Source organism: Mastigoproctus giganteus, chromosome 10 (genome assembly GCF_048544385.1).
Source record: "Mastigoproctus giganteus isolate SK-2022 chromosome 10, ASM4854438v1, whole genome shotgun sequence".
NCBI classification, from domain to species: domain Eukaryota; kingdom Metazoa; phylum Arthropoda; class Arachnida; order Uropygi; family Thelyphonidae; genus Mastigoproctus; species Mastigoproctus giganteus.
This window is the reverse complement of record NC_143584.1, coordinates 171238681-171261443: the sequence shown is the minus strand read 5'-3', so window position 1 is coordinate 171261443 and position 22763 is coordinate 171238681. Positions and strand designations below refer to the sequence as shown.

The window sequence follows — 22763 nt, the reverse complement described above, 5'->3', positions numbered from 1 at the left end:
ATACTTGTATATATTTATTTTTGAATTTACAGATAGTACAGCATTTTAGATCCTCTCTCAAGATTGAATTCTCTAGATATTTTTTCTGTACTTCTCAGCTTCTCTCTAAGAAATTAAAATCTCAAGGAAATTTGCCAAAATGATGACAGAAGAACCCTGGGTTAATGTGAATGTAAGAATTTAAGTTATTTTCATAATAAATAGTACAGTGGTTCGTGAAAATAATAATTTTTAATTCTTTATTTCATTGATCTGTATACTTTCAGTTGTGTTTACATTTCTTGTCTTAATGTTTTATTATTTTTGGTACAGTATTATAAAATTACCGCTGTAGGCTGTTCTGTTCTTCTGAAAACTTTATTATTAAGTTTATTTTATTTAACCCATACATAGAAGTGCACAGTAAATATTTCATCTTAAAGGTTTTAGAAGTCTTTTCTTTTCTCAAGCGAACTTAAACACCTTTATACACACCTGTATAGGATACTATGACTGGCTAATGATATATTGCATATTAGTTAAGAGCAGCAGGAGAAGAAAGCATTCCAGATAAAAAGGTTGCCCAAATAAGTTGTGATTTGGTATCTGCCTTAGCCATCATCTTTATATTTATCTTTCAAGTCTCTTTTCATCTTTATCTTTATCATCTTTATATTTATCTTTCACTCTCATATTCAACTATGAGAGTGTAGCAGCACACATTTGATTAGACTATGGCTCAAGCCCATATAACTGCTAAATAATTGTAAACTCCTCTGAGTTAATGGTAATGCTAGATTATAATATATAAAATTGCATGGTAAAATATTTTAAAAACTCAGGAATTTTAAATGTTAATTATTGATATGATTAATGTTGGTATTTATAAATGCATTTTAGGGCTTAAGTCTCAGTATGCGTGAAAGTTTAACTGACGTAGAATTTAGTGTAAGAGCATCATGTTAGTGCACAGTAAACTCTAAAAAGCTGGAAATGTCATCATTTAAGTATATCTCATATTGTGAATACCTACACAATGAGTTGCCATGATATTGCACTACCTCAAATAAGTAATGCTTCACCAATGGAGAAGACTATTGTTACCTGGCAACTCATTGCGAAGGTATTCACAGTATGAGATATATTTAAATGATGCCATTCTCAGCTATTTTAGAGTTTGCTGTGTATTAACATGCTGCTCTTGCACTAACTTGTTGTTATTTGGTTTTTAGGAGCATTAGCAACTAAGGCCATATTGCTCCGGGGATATGCGGTAGTCATTCCCTGACCTTTCTGCATCCTCCATATTTGATGGTCACGGGCTCAAACCCCAGTCTAATCAAGAAGCGTGTGCTACATACTGCTGCTTCTGGATACGGAGGCACCGCACTAACTTGTACGTGTGTGGTATTTCTTGAAACTTTCATAATCCTGTAATCCTAGTTTTCTGAAGTATGCCTCGCAATATCAAGCTTATTATTATTGTTATTAGCCATATGGTGCAAGGAAGCCTGAGGTTTATGCTGCACCAGCCAAAATATTTTTGAGTTATCCTGAGAGAGAGAGAGAAAAGTAGAAGGGAATCACCAAGAAAGAGAAGAATGATGATCCAGCTCAGAACCCTGGGTGTGCCAATCCATACTCACCAGATGCGAGCCACCCTGGGGATGTTCCTTTTCACCTCCTTTTGGATTCTACCTTTCATCACAAAATGAGGATGGGCATTCAATGTCATATATTTTTTAAGTTTATTTCATTTAATCCATATGTAGATATGCACAGTAAAGAAGGTTTCAGAAATATTTTATTTCTAGAAAAAATGTTCTTATTTTGGACATTGCCTACTAGCCAAACAAGCAACTTCTTTCAGAACTGCTTGTGACAAAGGTTCTTTTGAAATGGATCTACCACCTTCATCAAGGTGAAATTGTTCAGTTTCACCTTGATGAAGGCGAAACTTCCGAAAGCCAGAAAATTAACTTCCTCCATGATTTCATTGATTTTGAACTAAGAAGGAATAATTAGCACAGTAATGGTCTGCTCTGTCTAAAATACTTATATTTCTTGTATATCTGCAGATAAGTGAGGTTTTTCTTCTCTTTACTTTACCTGTTGTTACTTCAGTTTTTATATTATGGAAAGCAGAAAACATAAGTATGGTCCATTTGTCTCTCTATGCTTTATCCTCTTTTTGAAAACCAATACTCGTGTGCTTTTCAATTTCCTTCTGGTCTTTATCTCTGATGGTAATTCCTTCTTATTACCTATAACAGTGCTTCTTAAGTGTATATTTAGCTTATGAAGCTCTTCTACTAATTGGATACTAGTGTAAAATTGGTCAATAAATAAATGAAGTCCACTACTTTCAATATTGTGAAGCAGCTTTTGATGAGATGAAACATGATCCTTGAGGTAAAGTCTGAGCTTGCTTATCAAGCTGCCAGCATTAGGCTTTCCAAAATATGGCACAATATTTGACACATAACCTGTTTCTAATTCAGCTAAATAATACATTGAAGGCCCACTTTGTTGACTTTTGAGGGTTATAACATTTTAATGAAATTCTGCCTTTGAAATTAACAGTCTAATGCAGTATTCCTTCCTAGAACAAAATATTCATGGAACTTTTCATTGAGTTAACTGAAAATAATGTAGATTATCTACACTGAATTTCTTCCTTTTGTGGCTAAGGTAAAGAAAGCCAACACGAGAACCACTGGAAATGTCGTCTAACTTACTCGGAAAATTAGTTTTCTGATACAGCACTCTAGCGCTGCTCGCTCAGTAAACAGACGGTAGGTATTATCGATCTGGAGCAGAAGTCGATAACAATATATTGCTTGACAGGTAGGCATGGCAAATGATGAAATTATTGGTGGTGGGCATGACAGACAACAAGCTACTGTGTAGTCATTGGTTGGCATTATGATGTGTATTTATGAGTAAAGAACGGTGCATAATTAGTTTTGTAATGAACGGTAAACAAGTAATAGTAGCGATGAATCTTTTAAACATGGAAGAAATTTGTAAGGAAAATAAAACTTTGCTTGATTTTTTGTTTTGATGAAAACTAAATTAATAAGACTGAAATTGTACTGTTTTAAGTGCAATGATTATTTTAAACTAATTGAATCATGAACAGAGTCATGTGGAAAGTTCTGATATTGAAAAAAATGTTCTGTGCAAGTTTCTTTATTAAAACATTGTTTTATGGAAAATACAAAACTTCCATTAAAAAGATAATTTATATTTTATACTTTTGGTCAACGTGGATGCCAGTAACTATGACAGCATTCCATCTGGAGATTTTGAAAGTAACAGCAATTAAGTTTTATAAGAAATTAAGAGATATTTGCAAATTGCAGTTGTTAAAAATACCCATTAAGTTGGGTGGATCGGGGAAAACTGTAGAAGCAGACGAAACTGTATTGGTAAAACCAAAACATCACAGAGAACGAAATTTAACTGCTAAGAAGAAATGGGTGTTTGGAGTATTTGAAAGAAAATCAAAATTTGTCTTCATGAAATTCATAAAAAATCGGAAAGCAAACACTCTTTTACGCATTAGAAAAGTAGTGAAGAAAAATACTACCATCATAACAGATGAATGGCTTGGATATAGGCGTATTACGGTCTTAGAAAAAATGAATTACAAACATTTAATGGTGAAACACAAGGAACATTTTGTAGATCCACATACAGGAACACATACAAATAATATCGAGCTCAGTGGAAGTGACTAAAAGACTAAATGGCAGCTGTAAAGGTATGTTGATGGATCACATGAATGAATATATGTGGCATCAAATTTATGGGAAAAATGAAGATACTTTTCAGAATATTATTACTCAAATTGAAAATAGCTATTGAGGTCCAACTATATGATTTGTATTCATGAATTTTTTCACACCAGACAGACTCAACACTGCCTTGTTCACCAAAATTAACCCCTCCTCCCTTCCTGTCCTGTCTATTCTTGATCTACGCATTGTACTCTCCAAATTCCAATTCTGCACTTCTTATATCTGTGTGACACCACATCTCTGATATCCCAACAATATTTGCCTTTTAGTCTGGCTATCAGTCTGCTCAAAGCCCCTGAAGAAGTAACAGACCGATGACCAAGTGGAAGAATGTTATTTTCATTTTTTATTTTTATTTTTTCATTATTCACTATTCTAATTTTATTTTCCTTTACATTCTATTATTAGCCCTCACCTTTAGTATATAGGCCTTCCAGAGTAAAGCTAGTTTTCTTTTAATAACTTGTTAGTTTGGTCCATATACACCTAATTCCCTAGATAGATACCATATAATAAAATTAACTAATATAATTTCATGCACTTCAGGCTAGGAGAAGAAAACTTGCTTCTTGCCCTAATGGTAACCGAGCATTCTGGTCTCTTGCAAAGCTATTGGCCGCAACTTTTGCCCATCTCTGCTCCCACCTTTGTCCAAACCAGATGGTTCTGTTGTCACTTTAGCCAAGGATAAAGCTGACCTGCTAGCATCCCATTTTTCTTCCAACTCATGTATTAATGATCTTGGTAAAACACCTCCTACCATTCCCAAAACGCTCCATTCAATGCTTCTTGTGGTCTACCGTCAAAAGGATATCAGAAGGATTTTGACGAATCTTGATGCTAAGAAAGTTCCAGATCCCGATGGTATTTCTCCACTTGTTCTCAAAACCTGTGCTCCTGAATGTACTCCTATTCTTTGCCGCCTTTTTTCACTTTCTTATTCCAAATGTGTTTTTCCTTCTGTTTGGAAATTTGCTCATATCCAGCCAGTTCCTAAAAAGTGTGACAAATCCCTCCCATCCAATTATTGTCCCATTGCAATTACTTCTACTCTTTCTAAAGTAATGGAGAAATCAATTAACTGCCAACTCTTAAACTACCTAGAAACCTTCTGTCTGATCAGTGATCGCCAGTATGGATTCCGTCAGTGTCGATCCACTGGTGATATTCTGGCTTACGTTACCTGTTTCAATGGAAAGGTTCGGTGAAACACAAGTAGTTTCTCTTGACATCTCAAAGGCTTTCGATCGTGTTTGGCATAAAGGTCTTCTAAACAAGCTTCCATCTTATTGTTTGATAACTGTTTTTAGTAATTGGTTATCCAGTTTTCTCTCTGATCGCTCACTGAGGGTGATGGTAGATGGCTCTGTCTTCTAACTTCTCCACTAATGCCGGTGTCCCCCAAGGTTCAGTTCTTTCCCCCACTCTTTTCCTCTTGTATATTAATGACTTTCTTCCATTTACTGGAAATCCTATCCATAGTTTTTGCTGATGATAGCACATTGCATTCTACTTTCCATTTTGAGAAACCTTGCCCTGCTCAATCAGCTTCAACTTTTCGAAAATCTACTACCAATTCCTTAAATGCCGATCTTCAGGTAATTCTCCAGTGGGGCAAAGACAACTTAGTTGATTTCAACCCTTCTAAAACTCAGTCTTGTCTTATATCTCGCAAAAAGGATTCTTCTGCTCCAATGTGATCTTCTGCTCTTTAGTAATCCTCCGATTTCTAGGCAAAATGATATATCTCTTTTGGGGATTACCCTGACTTCTAATCTCTCTTGGCACAAGCACATTACAAATATTGCTTCCTCTGCATCTAAAAAACTTGGTTTTCTCTTTTGCTCTCGGCGTTACTTTTCTTCCAAACAGCTGCTCACTCTGTACAAATCACAAATCCGCCCTGCCATGAAATATTGTTCCCACATCTGGGGTGGTGCCTCCAAAACCTCTCTCAGGCTTTTTGATTCCATTCAGAAGAGGGCAGTTAGGTTAATTAATGATTCATCTCTAACAGAGTTTCTCCACTCGCTGTCTCATAGACGTACTGTTTCTGCTGCATGCCTCTTCTACAGATACTTCCATGGGCACTGTTCTTCTGAATTGGCTTCTATAATTCCCGCTCTCTTTTTCAAAACAGTCTGAACATATGCCGCCAACATCCATTTACTGTCCAACTTCAAACTCACAGAACCAACTTTTCATCTTCCTTGTTTATTCATTCAACTGCCGTTTTCTGGAATAACCTTCCTTCATACGTATTTCCTGAAAATTACAGTCTACAGAAGTTCAAGTCCAATATCAACAAATATCTTCTTTCGTCTTCTCAATGTCCAACCCAAGCACGGTACTAAGTACTATAGGTTCTAATACCTCTCGTGTTTGGGGTTTACATAAAAAAAAAAAAAATAATGCCTAATTGCCCCTTGTACAATAGCATTAACGTTGCCCACCTGACCTTGACTTATTATGGTAAACTTTACTAAATATAATTTTTATATTCTTCAGTAAGAACACAATATATATATATATATATATACAGGGTGTCTCAAAAATATTGGTTCAAACGTTTAGGGGAGGTAGGTAACATCTAAAGGAATGTGAATCGCATAGGAACCCATAACCGGAAACGTCACTGGAAAGTAGTAGCAGAGGCACAAGAAGCAGAAATGACACAAGACAGTAATTAGTGGCAAACATTTATTTGACATAATATTAACAATGGAGTACGAGATGGATGCATTTCATGATGTTACAACAGATGCTCGAAGGTTCCACCATGAGACGCGATGCATGTGTGACACCGACGCAGCATGGATTGTCGGACACGGTCGAACACACCTGGAGTTTCTTTGACAGTAACAGCAGTGCAGACGAGTCTTGTCACGAGATCCATTTCCGTCTCCACAGGCGATTCATACACGATAGATTTGAGGCCCCCCCCCACAGAAAGAAATCAAGGCTCAATAAATCAGGTGAGTGTGGGGGCCAGACAAAGGGTCCACCAATGCCAATTTATCGATGCCCAAAACGCCTGTTCAAATGGTCACGAACACACCTTCCGTAATGGGCAGGGGCCCCGTCATGTTGAAACGAAATGTTGCGTCTCACATTTGCTGGAACATTGTCAGGTAATCCTGGTAGAACTTGTTCAAGAAAGATCTGATATTTAGCGGAGTTCATGCGGGATGGTAACAGGTATGGGCCGACTAAGCAGTCACCGACCATACCTGCCCACACATTTATTGCGAGGCGATGTTGTGCCGTATGGGGGCGCACTCCGTGTGGGTTATCGGGAGCTCCCACATGAGCATTGTGCTGATTGAATAAGCCTTCCCGAGTGAAATAAGCCTCATCCGTGAACAAAACATAGGCTGGAAAATTCAAGTCTTGTACACTTTCTTGGAGAAACCACTGCGCAAAAGCTACACGCGCAGGATGATCTTGGGGGAGCAGTAACTGAACCCTTTGGAGATGAAAGGGATGTAAGGAATCGTCGTGCCAGAAACGCTGTACACTGCAACGAGACACTCCTAAGGCAGAGGCAACGGCACGTGTGCTGATAGTAGGATTATTCTGGATGGCATCCAACACACTTTCTTCCATGACAGGAGTTGCGTCGAACGTGGTCTGCCCGCACTACTCCTGTTACCTCTAAATGACCCACAATCGCACAAATTTTGATGCACACACACACAAACAAACGGTGGTCCAGTACATGTCTGTCTGGGAAGTGTTCTCCATAAATTCGTTGAGGGGCTCGTCCATTGTCCTCTGCTAATCCATACACTAGGTGCATGTCTACCTGCTCACAGTTCGTATATCGATGCATGCTCTTCGTGCGGCAACTACTGCTTGGATGAGTAAACCAGAAATTTTCCCTCTTGTGAACTGATGAACAGCGCCGTGTACAGACTTACAGTGATGTTTCTGGTTATGGGTTCCTATGCGATTCACATTCCTTTAGATGTTACCTACCTCCTCTAAGCGTTTGCGCCAATATTTTTGAGACACCCTGTATATATATATATATATATATATACAAATAATTATTTAATTCAATAGATATAGCATAAAATGGTACCTATCACGACATATTAAAATTCAAAAAGAAAATTGGCAATGAATATCTGCAACTTACAAAGGACCCCATTAGCCTCTATATAAAGCAAAGTTAATAATAATCATAATAATTCCATATTTACATAATAAAAATTATAAAATTCTAATTTGTATTCTAAATTCCAAAATCTAAAAAACCAAAAATACAAAATTTATCAGTTATTATTAAATAAGGCTTACATTGAAAGGCATGTCTTTATGGGGCTAGCACCTCTCAGTATATGCCATCAATGGCATATATTGAGAGGCACTAGCACCATGATAGGTCTCATACATGTTATAGCTTAGGGCCATAACAACTTTAAATCTGGCCCTGCTTGAAGTCTTGCTGTATTCTCTCTGTTTTGGGCAACTGTCCATTTGTCTTCTGCTCACACTTGCCATTTCTTTTACTAGTACTCAGTATATGCTATCAATGGCATATATTGAGAGGCACTAGCCCCATGAAGATATGCCTTTCAATGTAAGCCTTATTCAATAATAACTGATAAATTTTGTATTTTGTGGTATTTTTTTTTTTTTTTTTGTTTTTTTAGATTTTGAATTTTATAATTTGTATTATGTAAATATGGAATTATTATGATTATTATTAACATAACTTTACTTTATATAGAGACTGATAGGGTCCTTTATAAGTTGCAGCTATTCATTTTTGTTTTTGAAATTTAATTTGTTGTGATAGGTACCATTTTATGCTATATCTATTGAATTAAATAATGATTTGTATATTCTCAGGCAAATGTAATGTTAAATCATTTCTGATGGCATTAATTTGTTCTGAATAATCCTTTTATCTGTTTTGAATAAATAAATATAGATTTTAAATTAATATATATATATATCCTGAGTTGGATATCATCATTCTTCTTTTTCTTGGTGATTCCCTTCTACTTCTCTCTCTCTCTCTCTTGGGATAATTCAGAAAAATTTTTTTTTGGCTGGTGGAGCATAAGCCTTAAGCTTCCTTGCACCATATGGCTAATAATGATAATAATATATATATATATATATTGTGAATAGCTATTGAGGTGTTGATTGACCTTATGATATATGTGTATCTGCATGAGTGTCTTTAAAAATAAAAAATTAATATTTTGTTAATAAACAATTTATGTGCTAGTCCAGCTATGATTCTAAAGAAAAAAGGTCAGGTTACCTTCTCCACTTCGGGAGGGGTTCAAGCTCCCATGGGATTCAAGTGGAGGTAAACCGACCTTTTTTCATCATTAGAGCATATTATTGAACAACAAAATAAAAATACAGTAATAAAAAAATATATTTTTTGTTAATAAACAAGTTATGCACTAGTCCACCCATGGACTAGTGCATAACTTGTGGACTAGTGGATTCTAAAGAAAAAAGGGCAGGTTGTCCCCTCCACTTTGGGATGGGTTCAAGTGGAGGTAATCTGACCTTTTTTCATCATTAGGGCACATTATTGAACAACAAAATAAAAATACAGTAATAAAAAAATTATTTTTTGTTAATAAACAATTATGCACTAGTCCACCCATGATTCTAAAGAAAAAAGGTCAGGTTACCCCCTCCACTTGAGGAGGGGTTTAAGCTCCCATGGGATTCAAGTGGAGGTAACCTGATCTGTTTTCACCATTATGGAAAGCATTAATTAGGGCAAGTTACCATTGAGGCAAGTGACTATTAGTGCTTCTGCAATTAGGGCAAGTGATACTAAACCAATGTTATTGTCTGTTGTGTTCATGCACCAATCAGCACATCGTTTGCCACACCTACCTGTCAATCAATATATCGTTCTCGACTTCTGCTCCACACCGATAACACTTACCGCCTGTTTACTGAGCGAGCCGCTCTAGGATGCGGTATCAGGAAACTAATTTTCCGTGTAAGTTAGCCGATATTTCCCATGGTTCTTATGTTGGCTTTCTTTACCTTCGCCCCTTTTGTTTTCAATTGTTTTGGTGAGCAGAGATGCAACATCCGAAATATCTGCATATCTCTTCCTGCTAAATAGTTTTTAAAAACAGAATTCTGTTTGTCCATTCTTCAGATCAGTATTCCTTTATATTTGTTTTCTTAATTTAGTCCAATGTTATAATCAAAAATGCCTTTAGTTCATTTAAATTTTGAATCAAAAAGTTTTAGCAATTTTTCAATTTCTTCATCAGAAAGGCTTTTACAATATGTTGTTATCCAAATCTTCACTTCTAACACAAAGTATAAGACACTCTGTGACGTCTAAAATGAAGAAAAACAACTGACATCTGCTGTTAACAATTGAATATAAATATCACCAGCCATCATAGCTGAGTGGTCAACTGCTAGGGTGCATAAGTACCCATGTGTTGAGTGACTGGGTTCAAGCCCATGACTGCTAAATACAGTGCTGTTTCTTTTATTCTCTCTCTCTCTATCTTGTGAATTCCTCTGACTGTGTAGTCATGCCAGAGTATAAACAGAAAATTTATTTATTTATTTTTATTTTATCAGTATAGTTTCCCACATAATTTATGTGAAGTATAAATAGATGGCAGTACAATAATTGTGCCAGTACAGCAGGAAAACAAAATTTCATAACTGGCAAAACTGGTAGTCACAGCTGCCAGGACCTCAGACCATAAAGGTGTAGAAGAGATTTTAAACACAGTTCTGTTGGTATTAGACACAATTAATAGGTAATATACCTTTGTAACATGCATTTGTGTATTACAATTGTCTCACACAACATTAACATGAAGTAGTATATCTATGAAAAAAAAACGTTTGATAGTCCAACCCCAGGGGCTCACATCTGGTGAGTATGGGCTTGGCACACCCAGGGTCCTCAGCTGGATATCATCATTCTTCTCTTTCTTGGTGATTTCCTTCTACTTCTTCTCTCTCTCTCTCTCTCTCTCTCTCTCTCTCTCTCTCTCTCTCTCTCTCTCTCTCTCTCTCTCTCACACACACACACACACACACACACACACACACACACACACACACACACACACACACACACACACACACACACACAGGGTAACTCAGAAATTTTTTTTGGCTGGTGCAGCATAAGCCTCAGGCTTCCTTGCACCATATGGCTATTAATAATAATAATAATAATAAGAATGTAACTGTCTGATTTAAGGATGTAGCTTTTTTTCATATTATTTTCTGTGGGAAAATATTTCCAGCATTGTGTAATTATTTCCAGGAAAATTAATGGTTTAATTTGAAGGTTATTAGTATTCCAAATTACAGGCTATAAAGTGCGTAAGTGTTGAAGAAAACAAGAAATTGAGGAAATTTGTTTTATATTCAGTTTTAATCTCCACCTATTATAATAATAATAATCTTAGATAACAGGATAATATTAAATAACAGGATAATGGAATTAATACAGCTGATTTGGTATCTTGCATGTGAATTTTCATGCCTTCTTTAACTACTACAAACATGATTATGCATGAAAGTTTCAATAAAATAAAAATATATAAATATATAAAAGTAATCATTAAATCATAAAATAAAATTTTTTAATTAACTTATTATTCATTTTCATTCAAAACATTCTATATTAGGGAAAGTTTATGCAAGAAAGTGATGTATTTGTGCTGTCTCCTGACCCTTATCTTACTTTCACAAGTTTGATTTTCACCTTCTTGGGTTCTAAATGCCTTAATCCTGGGGAAGAAGTGTTTTTTTAGTCATCTTATGATTCATGGACATATGAAGTCCTTTGATTACAGCTGTTAGACATGTTATTTAGAAAAACAGAGGTCATTCATAATTTCTGAAGTTTCAGTTTTTCTATATATTGACATAGTAACATGTTTACTATACTGCACTGTAAATGACATCACTACACTGTAAATGACATCAAAGAATTCTCTACTTTTAGATGATTGCCATTTCGCTGAATACATGTTTATAAAATGGCATCATTACAGCATCCATGTGTTATGTTATAAACAACAAAACTGTAAGATATATAATTAAAATTAGAAATAATTAGAAAGGACTTTCTCAGAACTTTCTAATTATATTTAATAAAAAAGTTCTGAGACACTTTTGATCTTTAAATTGTGTTTCTTAGTGAGTTGAGATTTGTCACAACATGTTTGGTGACTCATACATGAATCAGCCATTTATCTGTAGTCAGTGTGAATTAGTGTGCATTGAATAGAAGGTATATTTTAAGTGTTTCGTCACATCTTAAAATTAGTGATTTTATTAAGCAGCAAATTTGCATCAAATTTTTTTTTGAATCAGGGAAAAGTACAACAGAAACACACAAAGTGTTAAAAACAGAGGATGCTGTCATCTCTCGAAGACTTTTGATGGTTTGCAAAGTTTAAAGAGGGTCACCTCTTTGTTGAAAATGATCCTCACTTTCAATCTTCAACTTCACTTCCAGCCCGTCAACTTCCAACCCAAAAAATGATCCTCACTTCTAACCCTTCAACTTCAAAACTAATTATTCATCACTCATACTCATGATCTGATCAGGAGTGGTTGTTAAATTGCAAAATTGTTAAGGAAATTGGCATTTCTTATGGAACATATCAGTCAATTTTAATGTGAGATTTGAGAATTCAACATGTTTCAGCCAAGTCTGTGCCTTGCATCCTCACTGATGATCATAGAGAGTAGTGATTTCTTGCATGTCAGGATCTTCTTTCAGTTTGTCTCACCATCATACAAGGGTTGGAAACAGTTTCTATATCTTTCTGCAAAAACTCCATTTTTTCCCTTTTTATTTGTAAAAAATAGTAGAAGTCTATTAAAATTGTAATTTTTCAAAAATTCTGTGAATTTTTTCTTAATTTCATTATTGAATATGGTTGTGATAAACATCTGAGAATAGTTTTCCATAATTTTTTAGTTTGCCTTTAAAAAGTAAACTTTATTCTGAAGATTTTCATTTCCAATGCATTATATATGTTATATCCCAGGGATTATACCTTCTCTTAATTTATAAAGCAGTAAAGATTAATAAAAAATTTCAAATTTATTAAAAACTAATATAATTAAAGTTTTATTTTCAAAGAAAGTAAATTAGTCATCTTCAACTCCTAACTCATATTGCTGATAGTCTAGAAATACAATACCACTCTCCCCTCTCAGTAAATTAGCAAAGGCTGCCTTCCTTGTCAATTACAAATATAAAAGACCAAGTGCAGAAATAATACACGATGAATGTCAAAACAGGTTTACATGGTAAAACTTTAATGTAAGCTGCATTATGCATACAGTACAAAAAAAAGCAAAAAAAACAAAAAAACTTTATTTCAAGTTTACATGTACTATTAAGGTGATTTGTATGCTGATACAATCCAATGAAGCATTAAACCTTCAAATATATTTAATACACTCATAGCAGAAGCTATATGATTTTGGTAAATTTAGTAAATTGCAGATTTAGTTTGGTAGCCAGCTGACTTTCTGTCTTGAATTCCTAAGACATAGACACATTTCCTTATGACATTTGAAAGCCTGTTAGCTCCAAACAGAATTCATAGCAAGTTGCTCAGCTGAGCTATTCAAAGCATTATGTTAAATAGTATTTAACTTAAATATGATTGTATTTGGAGATCTAGTTCATCATCCAATAACAACATTATTTAGAGAAAAAAATTTTTCTATAATCAAATTAAAATTAATCAATTTCACAAAAAACAAAAAAAAACAAAAGCTTTTAGTATTTCTCAATATCATTGTGAAATTAAAGGAATAGAAGATCAGTTTTTTGAAAATTTCAGTGTTAGAATCTAGCAGATTTTGTTATTGTTGTTTGTTTTTTTTTAGGAGCATTAGCAACTAAGGCCATATTGCTCCGGGGATATGCGGTGTTCATTCCCTGACCTTTCCGCACACTCTGTTTTGGTGGTCATGGGCTCAAACCCCAGTCTAATCAGAAGCATGTGCTATGCACTGCTGCTCCTGCCCACCTGGTTACGGAGGTGCCATCTAGCAGATGCTATTATGAAAGAAAGAATTGATACAGTAGCCCTTGGTCAGGGAACTAACATGTGCACAAGGAAGCATGAAATAAAACAAGTTATCCCAATTCATTCATGGCAGTTTAATAATTCCTCATAACAAAGTTGAGCATCAGAGAATATTCAGCTAAACTGAATATTCAAAACTAATATTATTACATATTTGAATATTTAAACTAATGTTAAAAAAAACAGAATTCATATCTTCTCTTTCTGGGGCAGTTTTGGCAGCAAGTCTCAGCAATGCCATTGTTATATGTAAAACTTTTATTCAACATTTATGAAAAGATGCAAAATCTGTTACAGTATTTTTCTTGAAGCAATCATAATCAGTTGATGTATAAAAGACAATCCAGACAGAAAATTTTAGGAAAGCAAATTTTTAAAAGCATATTGTACTAGTAAACAATCCTGTGGTTGTATTTTAATATAAATTGTATATTTTGTCAGTGAAATTTAATTTTTAGTGCAGTATGGACTTTTAAAAAAAACCTCATGCTTTTTCCAAAAAAATCTCCTGTTTCTCTCCTTTTTTTTTGGGAATCCTGTAAGGAAGTGGAGGCTTATCAAATTCTAATAGGGAGTAAATGATTTTGTAATAATTGAGAGCAAAGTGGAGGAGAAATTGCTGAAGTTAAACATAAGAAAGGCACCTGGGGTGGATGGGATCTATCCAGTTATATTAAAGCAGGCAACAAAGGAAGTAAGCAGGCCCTTAGCCATGATTATGAGGGCATCCATGGACTCAGGGGAGGACCCCATGGACTGGAGATGTACAAATGTATCCCCAATTTCAAAAGGGGAATCAAAAGGTGATGCAAGTAATTACAGACCTATAAGTTTAACTTTGTTCCATGGAAAATAATGGAGTCACTGGTTAATGAAGCAATGCAGGATCATCTAAACAAGACTACAGTTATAATTCAGACAGAGCATGGATTTGTTAGGGGAGGTCTTATCTGACCAATTTGATTGGATACTATGATATGGCCACAAAGGAATTGGATGCAAAAAATAATTTTGATATCATAGACTTGGATTTTAGGAAAGCTTTTGATACTGTTGCACATGGAAGACTACTATACAAGTTGGAGTGGTATGGCATTAAGGCCAAGTTGCTACAATGGATAAAAGGATGGTTGAGTGGGAGAAGACAGAGTGGTAATCAATGGACACTGCTCTTCATGGACTAATGTTATTAGTGGAGACCCCCAGGGTTCAGTGTTGGGCCCATTGTTGTTTTCTGTATTTATCAATGACATTGATGAAGGTATATAAGGCTTAATGTCGAAGTTTGCAGACGATACGAAGGTTGGTAGCATTGTTAAGGACAGTATGCTGCTGCAACAGGATCTAGAAAAGTTGAGCAGGTGGGCTGAGAGGTGGCAACTGAACCTTAACATTGACAAATGCAAAGTACTCATATGGGTAGCAGTAATCCCAGAGTAACATACCAACTGTGCCATACTACATCCAGTGTAGTAGAGAATGAAAAAGACCTGGAAGTAATTGTGCAGTCAGATATGAAGTTTTTTGAGCAGTGCAGAGACAGGCTGCAAGAGGTCTTGGGGTCTTGTCAGTGATATATAGGAATTTTGTTAGCAGAGATAAAGTAAAGTAAAGTAAAGTGCAGCCATTATCAACCCACTGCAGGATGGAAGCCTCCTCAACAATTCATGCTGAGGGAAATAGACCATAATCTGCCATGCTGGTCCAGTGCGGGTTGGCAGATTGACCGTATTCAGCAGTCAGGGGCTTGAACCCCGGTCTACTCAAAGAGCGCGTGCTACTGCACTCCCGCTCCTGACCACTCGGCTACGGAGGCCACCCTTGTATAAGGCAGTGGTCAGGCCACACCTTGAATACTGCATACAGGTTGGGAGGCCTCATTTTAGGAAAGATATTGAGCTACTAGAACGAGCACAGAGAAGGGCAACGAGATTAGTGAGTGGAACACATGGTTGCTGTTTCCAAGATAGGCTTAAGTTCTGCAAATTGCAGCATCTGGAGACTAGGCACCTGTGAGGTGATCTGATTGAGGTGTATAAGACCTTGAATGGTTTGAGCAAGTTCAGTGCTGATGGGATTCTTCCTCTTGCTCAAATTCCACACCTGATTGGTGGGCATAATTTCAAATTAAGGAAAGACAGTTGTAGAATAGATGTGCGGTAGTTTGCCTTTAGCCAGCAGGTGGTTGATTGCTGGAACAAACTTCCTTCTGTCATTGTTGAAATTGACAGCTTAAATAAATTCAAGGGTGAACAAGGCAAACTTTTGGAGTGAATGGATGGGTGAAATAGGAAGGGTTTTTCTTTTGTTTTTTTGGCTGTTGCTATATAAGCTTGGTTTCTTGTATCATATGTCTCTATTAATGTTAATGCTAACCCAATCTTCTTTATCGCCAAATCTTCTTTATCGCCAAAATCTCCTGTTTTTGACTAAAAATCATCTTTTCTTCCTGTTTTTTCAAAGCGAAACAAAAAACAGGATGAAAGTGAAACAACAAAAATTCCATTTTACACCAAAATCCCAATATGAGCCTGTAACAAAAATGGTTAAATATGCTTATTGTCTCTGTTAGATGCCATTTGGGTGATCAAAACAGGACATGCATACTACATATTATATATGTATACTTGATTTAATGGATAAAAGGAAAGAAGAGCATGTTGTTTGCTATTTTCATGGTATAGTGCAAATTGGCCATAGTGAAGATTGTTTTACAATAATTACAATCTATATCTAAATAAAAATTATGAGAATATCCTGGCATTGCTTTTGCAGTGAAGCCAGCACAAGAAGAGTTTGTTCCTGGGAAAACTGATGTGATATATGTAACCGAGGAAGAAGTACTATTCACTGAAGATCCACTGATCTTCAGTTGATAGTACTTCTTCCTCCTTTGCATATAAAGTTGGACGTAATGAAAAATTTTGTGAAGGCATTGGACAAAGAAAGCAATGATTTTAACTATTTGAAGGAAAAATTTCCAAAATTTAAGTTTTTTTTTTTTTTTATGTAAACGCCAAACACGAGAGGTATTAGAACCTATAGTACTTAGTACCGTGCTTGGGTTGGAGGTTAAGAAGACGAAAGAAGATATTTGTTGACATTGGACTTTAACTTCTGTAGACTGTAATTTTCAGGAAATACGTATGAAGGAAGGTTGTTCCAGAAAACGGCAGTTGAATGAATAAACGAGGAAGATGAAAAGTTGGTTCTGTGAGTTTGAAGTTGGACAGTAAATGGATGTTGGCTGGTGGCTGCACGTGTTCGGACTGTTTTGAAAGAGAGAGCAGGAATTATAGAAGCCAATTCAGAAGAACAGTGCCCATGGAAGTATCTGTAGAAGAGGCATGCAGCAGAAACAGTACGTCTATGAGACAGCGAGTGGATAGACTCTGTTAGAGATGAATCATTAATTAACCTAACTGCCCTCTTCTGAATGGAATCAAGAAGCCTGAGAGAGGTTGCGGGGCACCACCCCAGATGTGGGAACAATATTCCATGGTAGGGCGGATTTGCGATTTATACAGAGTGAGCAGCTGTTTCGAAGAAAAGTAACGCCGAGAGCTAAAGAGAAAACCAAGTTTTTTAGATGCAGAGGAAGCAATATTTGTAATGTGCTTGTGCCAAGAGAGATTAGAAGTCAGGGTAATCCCCAAAAGAGATATATCATTTTGCCTAGAAATCGGAGTGTCACCAAAGATAAGCATAGGAGCAGAAGAATCCTTTTTGAGAGATATAAGACAAGACTGAGTTTTAGAAGGGTTGAAATCAAATAAGTTTTCTTTGCCCCACTGGAGAATTACCTGAAGATCGGCATTTAAGGAATTGGTAGCAGATTTTTGAGAAGTTGAAGCTGATTGAACAGGGCAAGGTTTCTGAAAATGGAAAGTGGAATGCAATGTGCTATCATCAGCAAAACTATGGATAGGATTTCCAGTCAATGGAAGAAGGTCATTAATATACAAGAGGAAAAGAGTGGGGGAAAGAACTGAACCTTGGGGGACACCGGCATTAGTGGAGAAGTTAGAAGAGAGCCATCTACTATCACCTTAGTGAGCAATCACAGAGAAAACTGGATAACCAATTACAAAAAACACTTGGCAAACCATAAGATGGAAGCTTGTTTAGAAGACCTTTATGCCAAACACGATTGAAAGCCTTTGAGATGTCAAGAGCAACTACTTGTGTTTCACCGAACCTTTCCATTGAATTAGTCCATAAATGGGTAACATAAGCCGGAATATCACCAGTGGATTGGCACTGACGGAATTCATACTGGCGATCGTTGATCAGACGGAATGTTTTTCTAGGTAGTTTAAGAGTTGGCAGTTAATTGATTTCTCCATTATTTTAGAAAGAGTAGAAGTAATTGCAATGGGATGATAATTGGATGGGAGGGATTTGTCACCCTTTTTAGGAACTGGCTGGATATGAGCAAATTTCCAAACCGAAGGAAAAACACCTTTGGAATAAGAAAGTGAAAAAAGGCGGCAAAGAATAGGAGTAAGTTCAGGAGCACAGGTTTTGAGAACAAGTGGAGAAATACCATTGGGACCTGGAGCTTTCTTAGCATCAAGATTCGTCAAAATCCTTCTGACATCCTTTTGATGGAAGACCACATGAGGCATTGAATGGTCATGTTGGGCATGGTGGGAGGTGTTTTACCAAGATCATTAATACATGAGTTGGAAGAAAAATGGGATGCTATCAGTTCAGCTTTATCCTTGGCTGAAGTGACAACAGAACCATTTGGTTTGGACAGAGGTGGGAGCAGAGATGGGCAAAAGTTGCGGCCAATAGCTTTGGCAAGAGACCAGAATGCTCGGCTACCATTACGGCAAGAAGCAAGTTTTCTACTCTTAGCCTTTTCAAACTGTAGGCAGAAAATGAAACTGAAGAAATGGAAACAAGCCAATTAAGATATGCAACGTTCTTCTCTTGAACAGCCTTAGCACATTTATTGGAAAATCAAGGTTTAGATAAAGGACGAGATTTTAAAGCGGGGTGTGGGATAACGGATTCCATTCCTGCAAGAATAATTTCACTGAACACGATCTGAGCAAACGTTGACATCAGAAGTTTTGAAACAGTAATCCGACCAAGGAAAATAAGAAAAGAAGTCTCGCAGGTCATCCCATTTTGCATTCTTGTAATGCCAAACAACACGAGGTTGGGAATAGCCATGAGATAAAGGCTCCATTGGAGAAGAGACAATCACCAAGTTGTGATCCGAAGTGCCTAAAGGACCTCTCACTTTGACCGTGTACTTAGAAGGGTTGTTTGTGAGAAAAAGATCCAGCATGTTGGCTTTAGGATTGTCTGGTATTCTTGTAGGTAAATGAACAATCTGTGCTAGGTCATTAGTAATTGCAAAAGCCTCAGCATCTTGACTAGCTGGGTCGGTGTGACTAGAAAAATGGAAGCCAGCTGGAGTTGTGAACATTAAAATCACCAAGGAAAATTACCTCACTGTTAGGAAAGTTGGACTGGAGAAAGTCAAGTTGCAAAGAGAGGAAGTCAAAGAGCTCCAAGTGATTAGTGGAGTTGGGAGAACAGTAGAGGCAACAGATGAATTTGACACAATGAGGTAGAGAGATTTTAAGCCAGAGAAGATCAAAGAGAGGAGATTCCAAATTGCCAAGTCTCTGACATATCAGAACAGACATATGCATAAGTACCACCTTTGAGGTGAAAGGAATCATACAGCGAATAATTTGGGCATCTGAGATGAGAAGTAGTTGAATCAACCGATAACTGAGATTCTGTCAGAAAAAGTACATGGGGTTTGGCAGACTGCAAGTGGAAATGGACATCGTTGAGAATAGAATTGAGATCATGTATATTTGTGAAATGAATTAGGAAGTGTTTGGGAGGTTTAGATCTTTTCGCAGATAAGCTTGCTGTATTGGTTTGACAATTCATGGTGTATTCAGTGGTAAGAAAAAGTGGGTGGGACATGTTGTATGAAGTAATGAAATTTTTGGATATGGCCTACACATGGTAAGAATATACCCAGATCCTTGACATAACGTGGCCTCAACAAAGCCCCCCGCATACTCACTACTCGGACTCCCTCCAGTGACTATCTGGCAGAGCAGATGTAGCCAGATTATACACTAGCTGATCTGGAAACCTCCTAGAGAGTTACCAATATGTTCGGTCCGGTGTACTAACTAGCGGCCTGCCTGCGAACACCGTTTTAGAGCTGTACCCTTGAAATGTAAGGAATATTTGATCTCGCCACGATGTTCATCATAACCTCAAAAGTCATCAATCATACTGCATGATGGAAGGATGGGGAAGGGTTGACCAGAACTTAACTCTAGAGATTAAACATGGGTTCCACCACTTCAAGCCTCCAATAAGCAAAGTGGTGGTATTGCACCGGTTGATGAGAGTAATCTACCACCTAGTACTAGCCTGGTAACATAGAGGGGCGGCATTCCTCCATGTGGTGTGGGTGTCACACCTCAACCCCTACTTACGTTGGTTCACACTTGGGTGGTCACCCACCATGTACTTGTGCATGGAGGTTATACCCAGAATTACTAATAGTCCCACCATCGTGAAGGTGCAAGCAGAGGATTTGGCTGTCACAGACTGTCTGGACTTCGCCAAAATTGGGTCCACTTGACTTGAGTATCACCTGAATATCAGTTCCATCAGCGTTTTAGACTCCCAGGTAGCAAGTACAGTTTGTCTGGCATATCTGAGAGAACATCTGAGACAACCTCAAGTGTTTCAAAAGTCAAAGAAGGATCTTTGTTGGACCACAAATTAGAAAACTATTGCACCATAACAATTTCTAGGAAAAAACCTCATTCAATTAGCCATATGGCAATCTTTTAAATCGTTAGTTCACAGGCTTTTCAGGTAATTAAAAAAGAAGAAAAGAAAATTATAAACAACCGGTGATAGAACTATTGCATAATTATAAAAATTTAGGTTGTTGGATGTCTCTTAAAATGCAATTTTTATGTTCACCTTTGGATTATTTCCCCCAATAACTTCGTCCTCACACAAGTTATCGTTGGAAATAATTGGGTGGAAATGTCAGAGGAAGTGACAAACAAAGTGACTGATTCCACCAGGATATAGGTATAGTGCTGTCAAGATATCAGGGCAAGTGGGATTCATCTATGCTGAGTAACTGTTGTTGGTTTTTGCAAACAAAAGGTGATAGATACCACACATAAGATAAAAAAAAATTGATTTTATTGAATTTTTAGCCACTTTTATATTTTATTGCCTTAATATTAATGGGAGAATATGATGTTTTGTAATGAGTAAATCTTTATTCTCTTTTAAATAATGTTATTATTTCATATTACATAATAAGGATATTTAAACTTAAATATATTGCATAAAAATAAGATATAAAAAAACTGTGCTGCAACTTATTGCTTGTCATTTTCGTGATCAGTTTTCGTCGTGTATAAAATAATTTACTTCCACTAATCTAGCTTATTTTATACATCATACTGAAAAAAAAATAATATATATATATATTTTTTTATTTGTGTATTATTATTTATTTATTTATTCATTTGAGAACAAATAAATTATATCAGTAGAGACTTACACAAGAAAATTACTAGAATCCAGAATGCCTGGTGCCTAAATTCTCTGCTTCAGAAAATTACAGAAAATGTAATTACAGAAAATTAGTAGATTCAGTATAACTTATTTTGATATTTTTTTTCCTTTATACAGGACAAACTCTTTCATGATAGGAAAGTAATAAAAGATGAATCACCAGAGGCTTTGGTTTTATCACAACAGCAACTATCTCGCATATTGAATTTTAAGAAGGATAAAGAAGATGCTATTAACAAAATAAAATCAGAAATTGAAGAACAAATAAGCATCCGTGAAAAATCAAAAAATATGGTAAAGAATTGGAAGAATACTATAGCTGTAAGTGTAAAACTAACATTTTAAACCAAATATTTACATTTCATTTATAAATGAAGTTCTCCACAATTGAATAACAAAATCTCCTCTAAGCCTTTGTTATCGTATTTTATGTTTTTATCTTATTGTTTACTGAATGGTGATGCATACTTTTTCCAACATTTATAAATTTTCATAAAATTTACAAAACTGCTTTTTATAATATTATAAGAAGCCTTTTTGCTTATGAATTTGAATCAAGTCTCTGTTATACTTTTCAAATGTGCATATACGTACATTTTTACAAGCAAGACCTACCATATGCTGGCATCATGATCAATTTAATTATGTTTATATAATAATATTCAATAAATAAATCCACAGGTTAGCTTTAAAAGTTTATATGATGTACAGTTTGAATAGCATTAGCTGTCAGCCATGATTAGAAGAGAGAGAGAGAGAGAGAGAGAGAGAGAGAGAGAGAGAGAGAGAGAGAGAGGGGGGGGGGAATAGAAGCAGTGGTAGAGTTTCCCATGGTCATATTTTCAGAGCTATATTAATATGATTAATTGCATAGATTATATTTTTGCAATGCCACTATGATAGTGTTATTTTTTTAACTTGCAGCTTTGAATGTGATGTGCAGGAATGTTTCATAAAGTGAGAGATGTGCTATAATTGCTGTCATTGAAACATTGTTTTGCCACTGTGTTAGAACAGTCGCAAAGTATAAAGTATGCACATTGTTTTGTTGATATATCCTTAACAATTTTCTTAAATATTGTACTCTTTTTATATTTTTTCTATGGAAGTTATGTTCCCCAATTACATTTTTCGAGATAATACCTGTTTATAATACCCAAACAGTTGGGAAATTAACATCTTGATTAACATTAAATAAATTTATCATGTAGGTATTAAAAATTCAGAGATAATTTTTCAATAAAATATTTTATATGCTACTATACCTCAGGGGCACTCATAACACCAATTAAATACC

General features: G+C 35.9%; 1 protein-coding gene across 1 annotated transcript in view; it reads left to right on the top strand.

Annotated features, from left to right (window-relative positions):
* Positions 1 to 3730: 3730 nt before the first annotated feature.
* LOC150079479 (cilia- and flagella- associated protein 210-like) overlaps positions 3731 to 22763 on the top strand; it is a 135351-nt gene continuing 116318 nt past the window's right edge. The window contains exons 1-2 of the mRNA XM_090383084.1: positions 3731 to 3745; positions 21584 to 21787. Coding sequence (XP_090239210.1) covers positions 3731 to 3745; positions 21584 to 21787 — 219 coding nt within the window. The remainder of the gene's footprint in view (positions 3746 to 21583; positions 21788 to 22763) is intronic.